Source organism: Poromitra crassiceps, assembly GCF_964638095.1.
Source record: "Poromitra crassiceps genome assembly, chromosome: 10".
In the NCBI taxonomy this organism is placed as follows: domain Eukaryota; kingdom Metazoa; phylum Chordata; class Actinopteri; order Beryciformes; family Melamphaidae; genus Poromitra; species Poromitra crassiceps.
The window spans coordinates 9977456-9997485 of NC_139631.1; the positions used below are offsets into that span (position 1 = coordinate 9977456).

Sequence of the window (20030 nt, forward strand, 5' to 3'; positions counted from 1 at the left end):
AGTTTGGGGTTCCCTGCTGGAACTGCTACCTCCATGACCCGATAAGAGGTTGACGATGGATGAATAATAATAGATGAAAAATAGGGGATAAGAAAGGGTAAAGCTTCGACACAGGACTGGAGATTTGAAGCCACCCCTCCAACACCCTTTGGTTTCCACTCCAAACTGAACCCCACTAAAAAGCATTTATTGCCATGGCTTCAAACCAATGTGTTATTGTGTTGTCAGGTGTCCAGTCAGAGCAGGAAGAACCTGCCCCAGCTGTCCAGCAGCAGCAACATTGAAGACATCATGTCCAGAGCCTACGACATCTTTGATGTACAGCTCAGCAGCCTGCAGTTTCTTTATAGCAAACCAGGTACACAAACACACACACACACACACACACACACACACACACACACACACACACACACACACACACACACACACACACACACGCAAAAGCTCTTACACATCACGCCTCTGACAAACAATGTCTGCACAGACTATGCAGCACACTAGTGAATCCCTCCCCCCATAAATAATAATAAATAAATATAAATAAATTAAATTACCATACAAAGGTTTATGTGTACACAGTACACATTCTGTAAAGTCTTCTTTGACGGGAAAGCCTGTTACACTAGCTGCACCTTGTGTAAGTAAAGAAAATGTAATAACACAACTAAACTGAATACATTTTCTCACTGTTGCATTATCTGTTCATTAAACCTGCTTACTAGACAGGTTTGTCTGGAAGTTTCACACGGGGGGGGGGGGGGAATATTTTACCATCCATACCCACCCTCACAACAGGAGATCTTTTTCTGTGTGTAGAATAAAAAGTGTCAGTGAAGCTAAGCTGGTAACTGGATGTGTTTTTATCCTGTGTGTAGATGGGGACTGGAAGAAGGCCCGTAAGCAGAAACAGTCGTCTCTCCACATCCTGGAGCCAGTGGATGTGAAGGTGTTGTTCAAAAGGGCCATGGTCGTCACAGACTCCCGCATGCCAAAGTATGTTTCCACCTACGTACAATGCAAAAATGTCAACTACTCTTTTTGATCTGCACGAAATGTGCTTAGAATTTGTATAATTGAGTATTAGAGATGGGACGATCTGCATATTTCACAATACAATTCAATATGCATTATTATAACCACGATACGATGTAATAAATAAAAGTGCAATGACATCACAAACTTAGTATGACTGTCCAGAATTATGTTTAATTCTGAGCTAGCAATGGCATTCGCTTGCTAGAATGTAAACAACACTTTCAAAATGTTTTGACAAAGTGCTTATAATAGAATTCCGATGGAGAGCTTATTAAATTGTGATGTGAAAGCCATCTCATTTGTGATTACAGCAGCAGAATAAAATGGAGCTAATATACATTTTTCTTCCCCATGATTAACGTATTGGTGCATTGAGTATATTTGATTCCAAGTCATTTTGAGAATGTAATCCGGTCTGTAAATGGGACACACCCAAACACATGAAAGTTAAAGTTATACACACTTCTGTTATAAGAGCCAAAAGTAAGGACATTTGACAGGCTTTATGTTTAAAAAGTGACCTTTTTAAATCTCTCTTTAAGTTTAGAATCGTAGGGTTGTATGTGCATCTGTGGGTGTTTACGTGTTTGTGCTTGTGTTCCAGGTTTAAGATCTCCGGGGAGCTTCCTCTGCTGTCTCTTCGTATCTCTGATGATAAGGTCCGAGGTGTTCTGGCGCTGATAGAGAGCATCCCAAAGCCTACTGCCCCACGCAGCACTGCTGCAAGCTCCACTGCAAAGGTAAGAAGGACAGTGTTTCTCCACATCAAGTTCTTTTAATGTGTCTGTTTGGGAAATCTATACGTGGTGTGCCTTTCTGAAATTGGAGTGGTTTGATATTTGAGTAGTTTGTGTACTCACTTAAAATGATGAACAATGAATGTATGCCAGTATACTATGCCATCTAGTACAAACATCAGTTGTAACTCTAATAGAGGGTGTATGGTGGAGACCTAGGGACAGAGGAGAAGCCAATTGAAGCAGTTAAAAGAACAGCATGAATATTGATTGCTGATTAGAATGTAATTTGATTGGGGGGGGGGTGTCAGAGCTTCCTGTTGGTGTGACATAGTTGGGTGTTATTTCCTCTTCAGCCAAAGCAGTCGTTCACCCCCCAGCTCACTCCCAGGAAGCCTCCTAACATAGCCGACCTGCGCTCCTCACTCCTTTTTGAGTCATGTGAGACCCTCAGCATCACCTCATTAGGTGAGACATGCACGTGTGCGCATACACACACACACACACACACACACACACACACACACACACACACACACACACACACACACACACAGTGCCAAATACCTGTATCTTTAACATTGTATGTGTGTGTGCCTGTGCGTGTCGGTGTCTGTCCTTTTGTGTGTGTGTGACTTTGTGTGTGTGTTGTGTTCCTCTGTGTGTCTGCCCACCCCTAGGTTCTGAGGAGGACTTGTTCTATGATTGTCCCAGCTCTCCCGTCGGTGATCGGCCGTTCTTCTCGGACGATCCCATCCGGTTGCAGCGCTCCGAATCACTCAAGACAAGAAGTCTGGTCAAGAAGGATCCTCAGAAGAACATGACCGACTTCCTCATGAAATTTGAGATAAGTGAGGTACGGAACAGTCCGAGGCGCTTTTCATTGGTAGGATATTTCTTAAATATATATGGGATGATGTACAGGTGTGGGATGATAATCAAAATTGTAATATATCGTGAGACCAAAATGGGACAATACGTATTGTGGGGCAGAAAAATTAATTGGCTACATCTTATTCTGCTGTAGTAATCGCACACTTTGTATTGACTAATCCTCCTCCCGCGGCTTCTGCTCCCCCTTTTTGACTCTCTTCCACTTTCCTTCTCATCTGCTTGATCTTTTTCTTTCTACTCATTCTCCTCCTCTTCATCCTCTTCTGTCCGTCTAGTTGTCTGTGCAGCTGTGTCGTCTGTCTGGGGGTCAGGAGGTGACGGTGCTGCACTTGGAAATCGAGGGTCTGGGCACGGAGCTGGAGCTACGCACCTTTGACATGACATCATCCACCTTCCTCCGAGAGATCTGTCTCAAATGCCCAGAGTACAAGGGTCAGTAGATGCCCACAGAGCTGTGGTCCACATCACTTTTAATTAATTTCAGGTGATGGATTTGTCATCACATTCAAATATAGACTTTTGTGTGAGAAGACTGTCATCATTACTAACTTTTTAATAAGCAATTGTGAATTCGTCAATCGTATTGATTGCTGTAGGTATGTTTTTATTTGTTTCCCCCTTGTTGTCTGTGTAGATTCTGAAGAGAAGGATGTTCATCTGATCACCACTCTAGACAACACAGAGGATGACAAGCTCAGTCTGGAGTACACTAAGGTATTTGTGATACTGTACAATACATGGAAATAGGAGCCATTCAAATGCATTACATTTCATAGTCCCCAAAATGTCAGTATGCATCCCAAACAATTTCCCTCCCCAGATGGTGGTGTTGGGTAAGTAGCTAACTCAGTGAGGATTGTGTGTCTTTTCTAGGCTGATAAGACTGGTCCCGAGTTCAAGTCTCAACACAAAAATACAGAGCAGCTCATCAAGGTAAGGACATCGCTGAATAATTAATCGGATTTGGTCAAGTCTTTATATTTTTTTCTTTTTAACACGTTCACTGCCATTGACGAGATATCTCGGCTTAAAAAAAAAATTTTTTTTTTTGACGGTGGGACATCGATCAAACCCTTTTACGTCTCCTATACCAATATTGGAGGTATTGAATGTGTATAATCTATTTTACCGACCAACTAAGTGGCGACAGTGCTCTCCAGACAGAGAGAAAGCCGAGCAAAAACAGCCGCGGGAGGAAGCCATTCTCAAGGAAATGGCTTGGCGAAAACGCTTTCGATTTCACACACACACACACACACACACACACACACACACACACACACACGCGCGCGCGCACACACACACACTCGAGTACCTTTGAGCATAAATAAGACCAGAATCGCAAAAGCTTCATCAAAGCTCTCAACCGACACCCCAAGAAACGAACGAGCCCGTTTTACAGTAATCCAGACTCGCTCGAGAGCGGCCGCGCCGCCAGCAGCAGCAGCACAGACGAGCAGCAGCAGCAGCAGCAGCACACCGAGAGCGGAGTACGCCTCAAGATTGGAAGAAGGGGATCGCGAAGGAATTTCTCTCCCGTGTCCAACCCCCCCCCTCGCCTCTCCTCTCCTCTTCCCCGCTCCTGCGATTCCCCTCTCTTTTTTTGGGATCTGTGAGGCAACAGAAACTCGCCTGTGACAAAACACTGCAAAGCCACCAGAGACACACCTACGGAGGGAGGAGTTTGGAGACACACACACACACACACACACACACACACACACACACACACACACACACACACACACACACACACACACACACACACACACAAACACAATACAGTATACAGACTTGCCCAAGGGCACCCATAATCACAGGCACGTGAGGTGGTTCTAAAAATCCATTTATCTCAAAACTCTCTGAAAATCTCTGAAACCATGCTGTACTCAACGGCTAATATCTACATAACTACTAACTCTACAAACTAACTCTTTTAGACAGAGAAAGCACACATTCTATTAGAACTTTTGTGAACTTTGTGTTCACAAAGTCCAAGCAGAAAAGAATCCTCGGCTCTTGTAAAATGAGCCAGAATCCTCAAAAAAAACCTCTGGCAGAAGCTAACTACAGTATTGAAAAACGGCTGGCAGTGAATGTGTTAACAATGTCAAGTATAGTCAAGAAAAATGAGGGCTTGTTCTTTATCACTTCAGTATTATTTTTTGCCTTCTTTTCAATTTTCAGTTTCAATTCTGCTCCTCCACTCCTCTCAAATTCATAATAAAAACCACACCCAGCTGTTGAAGTCAGCGGTGCAGGTTTAGGAGCAGTCATCTGAGAAAATGTAGTAGAAGCTTTGTGGAAAAGCTATCACATTATTTCTGAGATGTGTTGTTTACCTGTACAAAAACTGTGACCTCGTATGTTTAAAATACATACTACAGCATGCGCTGGGACGCGTCATCAGTGATGTTAGCTGGGGTCGTAAGGTGTTTCGGGTCTGTCAACATCATACACCCTCGCCCAGTAGACCCAGCTGAGGCCGATTAAGACCCCGACCCGCGTCCCAGAAGCAACCGCTCACGGATCAGCCTTCCTACTTCCTACTGTCTGCAACGTTACCCGCAGAAGGGTTGATCACGCCCAATCCGCTGCAATAGAGTTAGTGCTACACCGCAGTTTTGAAATACCCTTCGGTGCATGGAGGGTCTAAGGCCCTGTCGGTGACTCCAGGCCAGGCTCCTCCTTCGTCTCACCAGACCCTCCCGGGGAAAAGGCAATCCTACCATGGGCAGAGAGGATGCCTCAAGAAGGCCTGTGCGCTGCACGTCATTCGCCTGCGCCGAGCACCTCACTCTAGCCTGAAGGACCCCAGGCTGCGCCGATCTTTGCACAGATTTTCAGGAGGCTAATTCATCTATTACCTTCCTATACCTAGCTACGACCCCTTTTCCCTAGCCCTGCCCCCGCCTCCCACCACCCATATCCCCCTAGCCACCCCTTGAATCCCGACTCTCTAGACCCGTCCTATCCCTATCTATGGGTTCTCTTCCCAGTAGCCCTGCCCCCTCATGCTACAAATAGACATCTCGTGCTACAAATGGACACACATAGAAGCGGCTGCACTGCTTAAAAATAACAAGACAAATTGGCCTGTAGCATTTTTTCAAAACACAGTCACAGAACACTTTGTGAGGTAGATGCCATTTCTGCTCTTCTCTGCTGTGCCCGAGTATGGGGAAAAAAAAATCAGTCTTGGCATCCTTTAGTGTTTTAACTTTATATTATATTGCCCATCAGGTGAACTTCTCATCCCTTGATATTCATCTCCACACGGAGGCTCTTCTCCATGCCATGAACTTCCTCAACAGCCTCATCCCTCCGTCCACCAAGAAGGAGGGAGGGCAGGAGGAGCTTCCCACCATCCAAGAGGAGGATGAGGGAGAGGCAGAGGGGGAGGAGGAGAAGAAGGAGGAGTCTACTGTGGCCAAGAAACGTAAGTAACTAATAGTATCGTTACACCCTGTTGTTATCTCACATTTTTTAACCTCATTGTAATACTAGTAAGATCAATGGAAAGCTAATAGAAATGTTTTGATGTTTCATGAAATGGTTTTGATGTGTTTTGTGCAATGTCATCACCATCATCATCATCTGTTTAGAGTCCTCTTTCCAGGCTCTGCTGGGTTGGACTGAATCCTCGCTATGGCTTTCAGTCTAGCCAAAGTTGAGGATTTATTTTGGAGCACGTTTTTGTTTTTACAGTCGGATGCCATTGCTGACGCCAACCCAAATGTGGTCCATTTTCTGTAGGGGTGGAGGGTCTTAGCCTATTCCTCTCCAGAGGTATCCACTAGGCAGTGGCACTATTTACCCATAGCTGGGGGCTGGTTCATGGGCACCAGGGCATATCTACACACACATGGACCTGCACGTCTAGGGGCCAGGCCTCCTCCGAGTCCCTTGTAGTTCAGCCAGGGTCAAAGTCGTACCCAGTTACCGTGTCGCCATGACGAGGCACTACATAGGGCTCGCTTTTTAGAGAGGCTATGTACTGGCAGGGAGAGACTTACGTGCTCGCTTCTCCTGTTCACGTTTCCGATAGCCAGCGGTGAAGGTTGAAAGTGAGAAGTGACAGGCACAGGACACTACACCAACACACTATACGCTTCACAACAGCCCGACCTCTTACAAAGTCAAAGACAGACATAAGAAAGTCTTGAAACACGTAAGAAAGTCTGTCACACAAAGTCAAAGGATATATCAAGTTAGGTTGATCAGTAATTATAAACCTTATCATTGCTGAGCTATTTCTCTTCATCCCCATAATCTCTTGTCGGTTTTGTTCAGCTTCGGTCTCTCTAAACTTGTTCTCTTTCCTCTCTTTCTTTTCACCTAATTCACCCCAGCTTCTAAGAAATCAAAGTTTGAAGATGTGGTGAATCTGCACATCCGAGCAGATCTCAACAGTTTGAAGGTTTTCATCCGAGGACAGAAAGCCAGAATCTCAGAGATCAGTATTGAAGGTACAGTACAGAAGTAATAAATGCTTTATCTAAAGAGAGATCATTTATGTGAGTTATGAGTTTTAAGATTTCCAACTAACATGTCATGTTGTAACTGTCCAGGTCTGGTTTCTGAGGTTCTGATGCGGAAGAACGAGATGGAGGTTCTGGCCAACCTGAGGAACATCATCATCTTGGACTGTGACAAAGAGGCCCTGTACAAAGAGGTATGGTCAGCAATTACAATGCAGTTTCCCTCTTACTTGTCCCTTTGTTCTGAAAACAATCATACTCTATCCCCTCTAGTCCTTAGCATTTATTTATTTATTTATTTATTTATTTATTTATTTATTTATTTATTTATTTATTTATTTATTACCGCTTGCACAGTTTTTTTTAATAGTTGTGATTCTGGGATTTTATGACTGTTGACATATTTTACTGTTGCACAAGTTGTTCTGGATAAAAATATTGCATTTATTATTTATTTATTTATAAGTTTTAAATTGTAAAAAAAAAAGTACTCAGTACTCAAGAATATACAATAATATTGATTATGTTGTTATCTTATTATGTTCTTTATTTATATAGTACTATAAAAACCAAAAATTACAAACTGGTTGATATTTAGTAAACATCAAATGACTGATGATGCCATGTCAATATATCAAGTTTTATAGTAGAATTCCTAGGTGTAGTAGCCAATTGATCATTCCGTTCTACCTGTAGCTCTATCCATCCTAATTGTGTTCTTGCTGTATTGTCTCATTTTCCAGGCGGTGTCCATAGCGGATAAGGAGGTGTTTTCCTTCCGCATGGTGAACTACACAGTTGCAACAGAAGGAGATGCATATCTGGACATGTGTAAAGTGGACACCTCTGTCACACTGACTGTAGGATGCATCCAAGTCATCTTCCTCAAAAAGTTTGTCTCCTCCATACTGGTAAGAATCTACACATGCATCCACACCATAACTAAATAATTTATAAGCCTTATGTCTTTATGAGTTTTTATGAGTATGAGTTTATAAGTCTTATGTCAGTCAGTTTGCCTATGCGGGTGTTCATTGTAGGTCCCAACAGGCTGATAAAATAAACATTCACAAAATTGAGTTGGCAAATTACATAATGGTAATTGTATAGATACAGTATTTACCTTTTCTGTAACACCATTGAAAGAAAATAGCAAAATAAATAATATGTGTGCTGGTCCAGAGTTTGAACCGGAAAAAGCGTAAGAGCAATGATTCAAGTTAAATTATAACACATTCAGATTCCGATTCATAAATGATCCATAAAATTAATTCATGCTATAGTTTACATCAAAAAAGTTAACTGATCTTCTCTGATTAACTTTCTATTGAGGGATATTCACCACATATTTATACTTAGTCATTTGTTGTGTTTTTCAGTTTTCTGTTACAGTGGGTGTCCTGCCTTCCCATCTTATGATATCATAGAGGACTGTAGTGTAGATACATGCTCAAACTTTCATTGTGAACGTCAGTATGTTGCCATTTTGAAACAAAATCATCTGTAACATTTCATGTTTCTTTTCCCCTTCCCATTTCTTCTCCCTCATCCCTGATTCAACTCCCATTCCTTCCCGTCCTACGCTCTTTCACTGGCCCTATTTTCATCAGGCGTTCATCAATAACTTCCAGGCAGCTAAAGAGGCCCTGGCTGAGGTGACGGTCCAGGCTGCAGAAAAGGCGGCCACAGGTGTGATGGAGCTGGCGGAGCGCAGCACACGGATCGCCCTGGAGGTCCACTTTAACGCACCCGTCATCTTCCTCCCTCAATCCTCCTCTTCCACCAATGTCATTGTGGCCGATCTGGGTCTGCTGTCCGTCAAGAACCATTTCGTCAAGGAGCTGTCCAAAACCCATGTCAAGATCCCGCCTGTTGTGGATATTATGACAGTGCAACTGAGCGACCTCAAGATGTATAGGTGAGAGTGAACATTTATCTTTAAGGGTGACCTCATGCTGCACTAGTAGGAGTACATACATTTATATCCAATAAAACCATCAGATTTGTACACCTCTCCATGCCTCCCATCAAATAAAACCGCCTTTCTCTCCCTGATTCATATTTTCACCCTCATAGTAAAGATGCCACTTCATGTTTACTTCCTGAAAGAAAATATTGCTAAGCAGTAAAGGTCAATAATTGGTTTTCAATTACAATATTTTGATTGTAATTCTTTTGTTGCCCTTGCTCCCAGAGCGATGTACATAGAGGGACAGTTTGTGGGAGAGACCCAGCTGTTGAAGCCGGTCAACCTGGACTTGTCCATCCGGAGAAACCTCTCCTCCACCTGGTACCACAGCATACCTGACATAGAGATCACTGCTCATCTCAAGCCCATGAACGTAAGTAGAGGATTGGGGTTGTGTGGGGTCATGTGGTAGCCTGGGTAAACCCATCCCCCACGTGACCTGCTCTCAGACCTGTTCTCAGTCACTATGTGCTATGATAGTGACTGGGAACTGAGAGAGCAGGTCACGTGGTGGCTGGGTTTACCTAGGCTAGTCATGTGGGGGCATGAGAATTACTCACCAGCTGTATATGTCTGGGTGACAGGGTGTTTGTGCTTTGTGTGTATTTATTTCCCAAGTAGTTTTTATTCTAGCTGTGTAATCAAGGACCATTTAGACCTGGGATGACAGGTGAATGCAATTCAATGAAAATGCTTTGTGTTCTTGCCCTTAGGACCAGAGTAGAGGACCATGGGATTTTAACTGCCCTAGTGACTGTTCGCAGATGCATAATAAAACATGTGTTACACTTTGACAAATCAAACCATAGTATGATGCACTCCCAAGTAACACAGTGACATCAGGAGGACTGTGAAAGAGAGCCTTGTGTCAATACTGTTTTCTCTGCATGTTACTCAGGAGATCTGCAGAGTTTCTCAGTGTACTGTAATTAGTTTAGTTACCTGACACCTCTCCTGCAGTATAGGCCATCAACAAGGGACTTAAAGAGTTCTTAGTCATTAGCTTTCTTCTCTATCTGCTACCAGGTGTATAGCAGTCTCTTTCTTGATGTCTGCCTGGAGATCCCGTTGCCAGGTGTTCTTTAGTCGGCCTCTTTTCCTCTTCACTTGAGGGTTCCATGTCAGAGCTTGTCTGCTGGTGTTTGACACTGGTTTTCATAGTGTTTGCCCGACCAATCTCCATCTTCCAATTCCATCTGCTGCTGGTAATAGAGCATGGCAGGAATGAGTCGGGAAGACCTGGATATTAGCACTTCCGGTTCCTATGTGTAAAAGTCAACAGGATCTTTGTATTTGGATTTTGGTTAAATGCTTGAAATAAGGTCTGTGGTTAACAAGTTTATGAAACAGCGAACTTTGTTTTCAGCAAGATAATCTTCACAAATGAGGACCACTTTTATGATTTTGGAAGCATATGATATCTGCAAGTTTTTTCTGTGTTTTCTTTTTTTGGGGAGGGGGGAGGGACATTTTGTGTGTGCCTTTATTGGATAGGACAGTAGATTGACAGGAAAGGTGGGGGGAGAGAGAGGAGATGACGTGGCAAAGGACCACTGGTCGGATTTGTGAAGGACTAAAGCTTTAGTGCTATGCGCTCTACCAGGTGAACTACTGGGTCGCCCCGCGTAGCCGCAAGTGTTGTGGTCTTATTCTGCATCTGATGCTGGATGTGTGACTGTAAGTTAAGTTAAGTTAAGTTAAGTTATCCTTTATTTATCCCCATGGGGAAATTCATCCTCTGCATTTGACCCATCCTCTACTAGGAACCTTCCTAGAACTAGGAGCAGTGGGCAGCCGCAGTGCAGCGCCCAGGGACCAACTCCAGCTCTTTTGCCATTGCCATGGTCAGGGGCACTGACAGTAGTATTAACCCTAACATACATGTCTTTGATGGTGGGAGGGAAACCGGAGCACCCGGAGAAAACCCACATGAACACGGGGAGAACATGCAAACTCCACACAGAAAGGACCTGTGACGGACCAGGGTTCGAACCCGTGACCTTCTTGCTGTGAGGCAACAGTGCTAACCACTGAGCCACCGTGCCAAGTCATCTGCAAAATCTACATCATCCAGCTGTGTCCATAAAGCCCACTGGATCCTGGTTTGTCTTTATCCAGAGTTGCTGTTCTCATGACCCAGTCGATAGCTAGTTGAAATAAGAATGGAGATAATAGGCAACCCTGTCTGACCATGGTCTTGACCTCGAACCTGTCCTTCATGTATCACTCTACAGGTCATTCGAGTATAGCTATTTTTGATGAGGTTCACCAGCTTAGTGGGTACTCCATAATGGCTCAAAGCCTGCAGAGGGTCTCTGTTGAATATTGACTGTTTTTTCATAGTCGGTAAAGTTGACATACAGAGGAAGTCCACTCTAATGATTGCTCAATGATAATTATGAAGAGTGGCAAATTGGCAATCTGGTCGACACAAGATCGGTCTTCCTGAATCCTGCTTGTTGGTCTCTTGGCTCTTGGTCAACTGCATCCTTCATTCTATCCAGGATGACTCCAATGAACACTTTCCCTGGCACAGAGAGTAGGGTAATCCCTCTATAGTTGGAACAGTTACCCAGGTCTCCTGTCTTAGGTAGCTTGTTGATAAAGCTCTCTCCCACGTCGGACGCTATTTCTTCTTCTTCCCAGATCTTTCCGAAGAGTGGATACAGCAGCCCCACAGTGGTATCCAAAATAAATCTACCTTTAATGTTTCTGTTATGATCTGGTCCTGGCTGCTGTTACCTTGCCGTTCTTTAGATTCTGTACAGCCTTGCTGATCTCCATCCTACTGGGTATGTCACAGCTGATGGGGAGATCGGTTTCTGCTAGTTGGATTATATCTCGGGGGCTTGGTGTGGTGGAGCAGTTCCTCAAAGTGTTCCGTCCATCTATTGAGTTGACCTTCTTTGGTCATAGTGTCATCAAACTTGTAGTTGTATCTTTCACTGGCCTTAGCGGATTCTTTTTCTGGTAGTGTCATACAGTACAATTGCCTCATATTTCCGCCGGTGTCCTCCGCTTCTTCTGCTAGTCTGTGGATGTATTTCAGCTTGTCCGCCTTGACCTTCTTCACCTCTCTGTTGGCATCAGTATGCTCTTCTTGTGCCTTTGCTTGATCTTTTGTAGGCTTTCAGTAGATAGTTTCTCAATGTACCCTGGGGAAATGTTTACATTTGCTGGCCCACGACAGGTAAACACATTTACTGATTAATATAAATGTGTTTTCTCATGTTTACTGTAATAATGTCTGCATGTATATTTGGCTCACAGTTTGGTTTCTATCTGCCTGTTTGTGTTTACTGATAAGTGATCTGTCAGGGAATAAATGGAAATCAAGAAGCCTTGCCGAGAATAGTACAGTTCAAATGCGCGTCTGTTCCCGACAGCTGATCCTGAGCCAGGATGACATGACGGTGGTCCTGAGGACTCTGAGTGAGAACTTGTCAGAGACGTCTGACGCCGTCCCAGCTCCTCAGCCCGCCACCGACCCCTCCTCAGACACCTCATCCAACAAAGAGTCCCAGGGATCCGGTGCCGCAGGACCAACCAGCAGTAAGGGGACTGGTATTTGTGTGTACGTTTGTGTGGATTCAGATTTGAAATTGATACAAATTGTCCAATGTCAACTGTCTTAATTGTAGGTAACACAGTGGTGACAGCTGCTGTTGTGGAGACGCAGAAGAACAGCAAGCTGAAGAACTTGCTCAAGTTAGACTTCAAGTTTGACTCCATGACGTTGGTCCTGTATAGCCCCAATGTGATTGAGGTAACACACACAGGCACGCACACACACACACATGCTCACATACACACACACACACACACACACACACACATGCTCACATACACACACACACACATGCTCACATACAGGCAGGATACACGTCATTCTGACGCTGACTGTTACTGTTACGCTCCTTTCTTTACACACCCGAAAGCCTTTAACATGTCTAAAGCTCTCATCAACTCTTTTTTTTATGTAAAAGAGGAAATCTGCATACTAATAAACAGCAAAGACATCAAGTAAGGTATGAATTGTTGAGTTCCAAAAGTTGAAAATAAAAAAGATGACAATCTCAGTCCACTAAATCCTTTATTGAATGTTTGAAATGTGTTTTTACCTACAGACTGGCAACTTTTTTGCCTCATTCCTCCACACATTTACATTTACACATTTACAACCCTTTACACAATTTTTCTCACACACAAGAGGACATGAGAACAAATTATTATATTGTTAACAAATTCAATGCAATGACCAATGCATTTGGAGTGTGATTCAGCGATTGATATGAGACTCATTTGATACACTCTAACTTTCTCCGATTTATTATTGGCACAAATGTACAAGTACAAAAGGACAAGTTTGCAATTCACCATCATCCTAAAAGAAAATAATTAAGCCACAGTCAAAATACATGGAAAGGGGAAAAGTCCACTGCTCAATTTCCCACCTCACTGATGGGAAAGACAAAGAGGCTAAGGTTTCGAATACATTTGTGTGCAAGGCAAGCAAAGGCATGCTCAACCCCCCCCCCCCCTCCCATAACTTCTGCAATGTGAATTTGGCCCCATGTGTTGTGATCCATGTGCAGCTGCTGGACAGTTACGACGAGCAGCCGCTGGACTGTCGTGATGAGCAGCTGAAGCTGGCAGAGTTCACCCTCGGCACCATCTCCACCTCCCTCCACATGTTCTCCGACAGCTCCATGAAGGCCTCAGTGCGACTGGCTGACTGCCTGCTGGACGACAAGAGGTCCAGAGTCAAGATGGTCACCCCGAGGTACACGGGACACATGTGAACACCTTTGTCAATACAGACGCACATGTATATGACATGTTAACTTGCACAGTAACATCTTAACCTGCACAGTAATATCTTAACCTGCACAGTAACATGTTAACGGGTCCGGCACACACTCGCACGCACACAGACACATGCACTCGTGTCCACTCGCCGATCAAAACACACACAATATTATACATTACAATATTCAGTTAATATTATATACACTGCTAGTCAAAAGATTGGACACACCTGATTGAATGTACTGTTCATTATCTTAAACTATTTTGATCTAAAGTCTTCTGCTTAAATGCTTGAAATTTGTTTCTGTGAAGGTGATGTTTAGATTGTTGTTAGATTGTTTTGATAAAAAAAAAAATATGCTCACAAAATAATTCCATTTGTGTTATTTCATAGTTGTGATGTCTTTATTATTATTCTAAAATGTGGAAAATAGTAAAAAAAAATAAAAAAAATGCAATGTGTCCAAACTTTTGACTGGTAGTGTACATAATATGAACTCATATTACAATATGGCATCTTAAATGATGACACATCAATTCCATCTCTCCCCAGAAGGTGGTGTAGCATGTCAGCTTGAAAAGACAAAGCCTGAAAAGACAGACGGTGGAAAAGCAAATTTGACTCATCAGTAGGGATGTTTATCGTTGAGTATTTTTCTGATACCGATTCTAAAACAATACTTTTGAAACAGTACTGGTGCTACTGCCTACACTGTGCCTGAAACGGTACTTTTTAACAGTTAAAGGAGATTTAAAGCAGATTTTTTAAGAGGCTGTAAAGAGGATTTAAAATGATAATGTTATGTGTTATGCCCTATCATAGGGCATAACACATAAGGTGCACACACCTTCACTAACATTATAGGGCCTATAATGTTAGTGAAGGTGTGTGCAGCGCCGCTGCCGCTGGGATTGCACTTACAAGTTCTGTCGATCTCTGCTCTTTTACATCTGTCTCTCCCTCTCTCCCTCTCCCTCTCCCTCTCCCTCTCTCCCTCTCCCTACCCCAACCCACCCGTTTCCCCTCCAGGATGATGGCGCTGCGTCCCGGTGCTGAGCAGAACACGATGGTGGAGGTGAAATACCATCAGGGCCGTGACGGCATCGCTCTGGAAACGGTGGTGCAGGATGTGTACCTGTGTGCCAGCATGGAGTTCCTGCTCACCGTGGCGGACATCTTCCTCAAGGCCTCGCAGCAGGGTTTCGCTCCAGCACCACAGCCCAAGACCAGTAGCGGAGGGGGGGATAAAAAGGCTTCTGCTTCTGCATCTAAAGAGCCCAGTGGGTTGACATTTTCAATTGAATCAGCTGCCACTCTTGACTTTCAGTTGAACAGGATCAAAACAAGTTGTTTAATCAGACACAGCCAAGTGAAAAGCAAGCGGAAGAGACAATAGTAAAATTCTCTGTGAAAGGATAGAATATGTTTTGAGTTCGAAAGCTTACTTTGACTTTCAGAAAGAATACCAATGAAATCAGTTCTATATTGAGGGTACTTTACCTGTTTGTCTATAGGGAGATTTACACAGTAGAGTATACAGCATATGTGAATAAATAAATAAATGTTGCATAAAGATGTTATCCTTATCCTGTACTCCGCTTAGGACTTAACGTCAGTGTTTCGTGAGTCGGTCATATCCAGTAGAACGCACTTTACGGTCTTTTGTGTGGCTTTTCATTTCAGTGAACACCAGCTAGTTTTGTGGAATTACTTTAGACATGTCACATTTCATATGAATACACATAAATGTCCAAATAGTTTAGGAAAGTGATTTTATGAGAGAAATCTGTCAGGGGAGCTTGGGCGACTTCGGGTGACCGACTCAGGGTTATATTCGGGCGATGCTAAATGACTGGAGATATTGTCGTTTTCCCGACTCTGGTAAAGACAAATCTAACGTGAATGATTAAAACAATATGTCGCTAGAACAATAACAAGTTATAGTTGACTTTTCCACCATTAAACATACTGGTTGTAAACATTACATAGCCGTAACAGTAGCTGACCGACTCAACATAATAGCAGCAAATGTGATCGGCTTAGGTTTACAAACTGGCAGCGCACATGCCAAAAATACTGTACGTTTGGTAGTTTTCTACAAGATGTACCTGTAGTTGAGTATTTCTATATTTGCATCTCTTCCATTCTCCCAGCTAACCTTAGCGCACATTTTCCTCTGTTAATCTTTTCTGAAGCTGCAGCAGCGGTGTCGAAAATGGAGATTACCGTTATTGTGCGGAACCCGGAGATCGTGTTTGTGGCGGATCTGACGCGTGCCGATGCCCCGGCGCTGGTGATGACCACGCAGTGTGAGCTGGTGATGAAGAGTGACGCCGAGGGATCGCTGATGACCGCCGTCATCAAGGACCTCAAGGTTAATCTTTTGCACTGTAATGTAATAAGAGCTGTTTAGAGTACTAAAGAGTAGATAAGGGGCATCTGGGTAGTGTAGAGGTAAAAGCACTCGTCTACCACCGCAGAGACCCGGACTGGTGGGAATAGCGTGATCCTCCAATGCACGAGCTACGTCCTGCCAGTGAAACTCCTCACTGTCAGGTGAAAAGAAGCAGATGGCCGACTACACATGTATCGGAGAAAGCATGTGCTAGTCTACGGCTCTCTCCAGATCAGCAGAGGGGGTGGAGCAACGACTGTGACAGCAGGGGGAATTGGCCCAGTACATTTGGGGAGAAAAATGTGAGAAAAATCAGAAAAACCTAAAGTAGATCAATTTACATCTGTCAGCATCTGAGAATCACCTCCGATGTAGACCATTTAAAAGACTAGCAATCTCGCGTGCTACACGCGCTCCATTTCTAGGGTGGAGACTCTGGAGGCAATTTTAATAGCAATCTCGTGCGCTCGATTTCTAGCCATGGGCTACAACATTTTGACATCACTGATGATGTGATGTCATAATTTGAGTCACAAATCACTGATGATGTCATGATTTGCGTGACTAACACCACCCGCAAAATCGTGACTAACACACACACACACACCGCCCAACCCGCACTTTTATTTATTTTATTTTATTTATATATGATGATGATGATGATGGTGATAATCTGTTTGATTCCTACTGTTGCTGCAGGTGATGGCGTGTCCCTTCCTGAGGGAGAAGAGGATAAACAATGTGACCACAGTGCTGCAGCCCTGTCAGGTGTTCTTCAAGAGCACCCAGTCCCCCACCTCTCCTCAAGTGATGGAGGTCACCATCAATGCTCTCACACTGAAGGTACTGGTAGTAGTTCTTTTATTACGATTACTCATTCTGTATGCAGTCAGTCAATCGAGGAAGTTGGATTTCCTTCAAATTCAAATATTGAAAAGCATTAGCCAGGACAAGATTATTCTATCCAGTATCTAAACAAATGGTTGAGGAATAATGCCTTGTTGTTAGTAAATGGAGATGAACTGACTGTTGATCTGGCCTTGATTACTACTGCTGGCTGGTGGTATTCAACAATAATGTTGTCATTATAACCATAGAATATAAAAATATGGATGTATCCACCGTCACCCATTGCTTTGTAGACTCCCATTTTGAAGCCTCGAGTTTGGCATTTTGAGCGTCATTTTGTGTTTTTGGAGCCAGAGGTGACCATATTTGCATGAGAGTGGTGCTGGGGGAGGAGGTGACACCACTCAAAGCGGCCACACCCTTAATTATGCATACATTTAAGCCTTAATAACTATTTAAATTTTAACAGGTGAGTTATATAAAAATCACAGAAAGTCATCTAGAAAGGCATCTGCTATTGGTTTATACCAAGGTCTTCTCTAAAAACTAGAACAACCGCAGCAGTCAGACAAGCAGTCGACATCCATGTCTGTCCAGACTTTGACGTTTGAGCAAAATGTGAAGAAATTCTGTCAAAGCGTTACTGAGCTTGAAAATGACGTTCATAATCGATTCAGTTCATCATTGAGTCCAAGTCAACGTTTGAGCTAAATTGGAAGAAATTCCGTCAAGGCGTTCCTGAGATATTGCGTTAACGAACATCGGACGGACGGACGGACGGACGGACGGACGGACGGACGGACGGACGGACGGACGGACGGACGGACGGACGGACGGATGGACGGACGGATGGACGGACGGACAACCCGAAACCATAATGCCTCCGGCCTGGCTATTGCCAGTGGATGCATAATTAAATGAGATATGCAGTGAAAGAAAACCAAAAGATGAGCAGAGGAAATAGAGTATGAATAGTATGGACCATAATTGAGGAGTATGATACTCCTCAATGATGGTCTTTCTATAGTCTTAAGGAGTTTGTATACAGTATCTGTAATCCCCCTATCTGCCCAGGTATCTCCAATCATCATCAACACAGTGATCACCATCCAGTCAGTGCTGACGCCAGTGCCAGAGACGCCCGAGGAGCTGGAGAGCCCTGTGCCCCCGAAGCTGTGGGAGAGGCGGAGCTGGAAGGAGCTCAAACTCTGGTTCCTGGAGGAGGAGGGGGACGAGGGCACACAGTCACTGGCTCTACTGAAGCCACAGGGGGAGTCATTAAAGGTAATCCAGCATCACTGTTGGGACTGAACGGATAATATTCAGAGTATGTGATATGATGATCATTTTATTAGAATAATCATTGACTCTATAGTTATACAGCATTAAGTTAAAGTATTATGCTCCAATACATTTACCATGTGTTGATCAACTTGATCATGATACTGTAGCACTTTGTGAATAACTTTGTTTTGATTTCTTGCTTTTATTTTATTTTATTACGTTCGGTCACATTTATATAATGAATCCTTTTTGCAGTGATATTTTAGACTTCACATGGGCAAACAGGTATTCAGTATTCTAGCATAGGGTCTAAGGATGTGGCGTTTGATTCCGCAAACTGTTCATCACTGCAGATGGCCATCGACTCTATCTGTGTGACTCTGGAGGCAGGAGTGGGGCACCGCACCATCCCCATGCTCCTGGCCAAGTCCACCTTCTGTGGAGACGTCAAGGACTGGAGCACACTCATTAACCTGCACAGCCAGCTCAGCCTGGAGGTAACACACACGGAGACACACACGCGCGCGCGCGCGCGCACACACACACACACACACAGGCAGACACACACGCACACACAGGCAGACACGCACGCACGCACGCAGACACACACACACGCAGACATACACACATGCACGCAGACACACGCACACACACACACACCCACACCCTTGCGCACGTTATGAGCACATAAATCTACTGGCTGATGTTCACATTATATTTTCATACTTTGTCTTGCATTAATTCCCTAACCCTCAACCCAAAGTTCTAAAAGCCTAACCCTAATTCTGACTAACCTTTAACCTTAACCGTTAACTTTTTATGCCTCCGCCGGCGAAGCCAGGCCGAAGGCATTATGGATCCGGGTTGTCCGTCCGTACGTACGGATGTCCGTCCGTCCGTCCGTCCGGATGTTTGTTAACGCGATATCTGAGGAACGCCTTGACGGAATTTCATCAGATTCGCCTTAAACATTCACTTAGGCTCAAGGATGATCTGATTAGATTTTGGTGGTCAAAGGTCAAAGGTCAAGGTCACTGTGACCTCTCGAACGCCATTTTCAAGCTTGTTAACGCGATATCTGAGGAACGCCTTGACGGAATTTCATCAGATTCGCCTTAAACATTCACTTAGGCTCAAGGATGATCTGATTAGATTTTGGTGGTCAAAGGTCAAAGGTCAAGGTCACTGTGACCTCTCGAACGCCATTTTCAAGCTTGTTAACGCGATATCTGAGGAACGCCTGGACGGAATTTCATCAGATTCGCCTTAAACATTCACTTAGGCTCAAGGATGATCTGATTACATTTTGGTGGTCAAAGGTCAAAGGTCAAGGTCACTGTGACCTCTCGAACGCCATTTTCAAGCTTGTTAACGCGATATCTGAGGAACGCCTGGACGGAATTTCATCAGATTCGCCTTAAACATTCACTTAGGCTCAAGGATGATCTGATTAGATTTTGGTGGTCAAAGGTCAAAGGTCAAGGTCACTGTGACCTCTCGAACACCATTTTCAAGCTTGTTAACGCGATATCTGAGGAACGCCTGGACGGAATTTCATCTGATTCGCCTTAAA

General features: G+C 43.9%; 1 protein-coding gene across 1 annotated transcript in view; it reads left to right on the plus strand.

Moving 5' to 3' along the window:
• vps13a (vacuolar protein sorting 13 homolog A) overlaps positions 1-20030 on the plus strand; it is a 70704-nt gene that overhangs the window by 13809 nt on the left and 36865 nt on the right. Inside the window, exons 21-42 of the mRNA XM_083644342.1 lie at positions 229-358; positions 879-996; positions 1643-1778; positions 2132-2243; positions 2456-2631; positions 2945-3101; positions 3304-3383; positions 3543-3602; positions 5913-6108; positions 7022-7138; positions 7241-7344; positions 7894-8061; positions 8761-9068; positions 9345-9492; positions 12506-12671; positions 12761-12885; positions 13715-13902; positions 14959-15209; positions 16125-16303; positions 17024-17167; positions 18248-18457; positions 18811-18954. Coding sequence (XP_083500468.1) covers positions 229-358; positions 879-996; positions 1643-1778; positions 2132-2243; positions 2456-2631; positions 2945-3101; positions 3304-3383; positions 3543-3602; positions 5913-6108; positions 7022-7138; positions 7241-7344; positions 7894-8061; positions 8761-9068; positions 9345-9492; positions 12506-12671; positions 12761-12885; positions 13715-13902; positions 14959-15209; positions 16125-16303; positions 17024-17167; positions 18248-18457; positions 18811-18954 — 3417 coding nt within the window. The remainder of the gene's footprint in view (positions 1-228; positions 359-878; positions 997-1642; positions 1779-2131; positions 2244-2455; positions 2632-2944; positions 3102-3303; positions 3384-3542; positions 3603-5912; positions 6109-7021; positions 7139-7240; positions 7345-7893; positions 8062-8760; positions 9069-9344; positions 9493-12505; positions 12672-12760; positions 12886-13714; positions 13903-14958; positions 15210-16124; positions 16304-17023; positions 17168-18247; positions 18458-18810; positions 18955-20030) is intronic.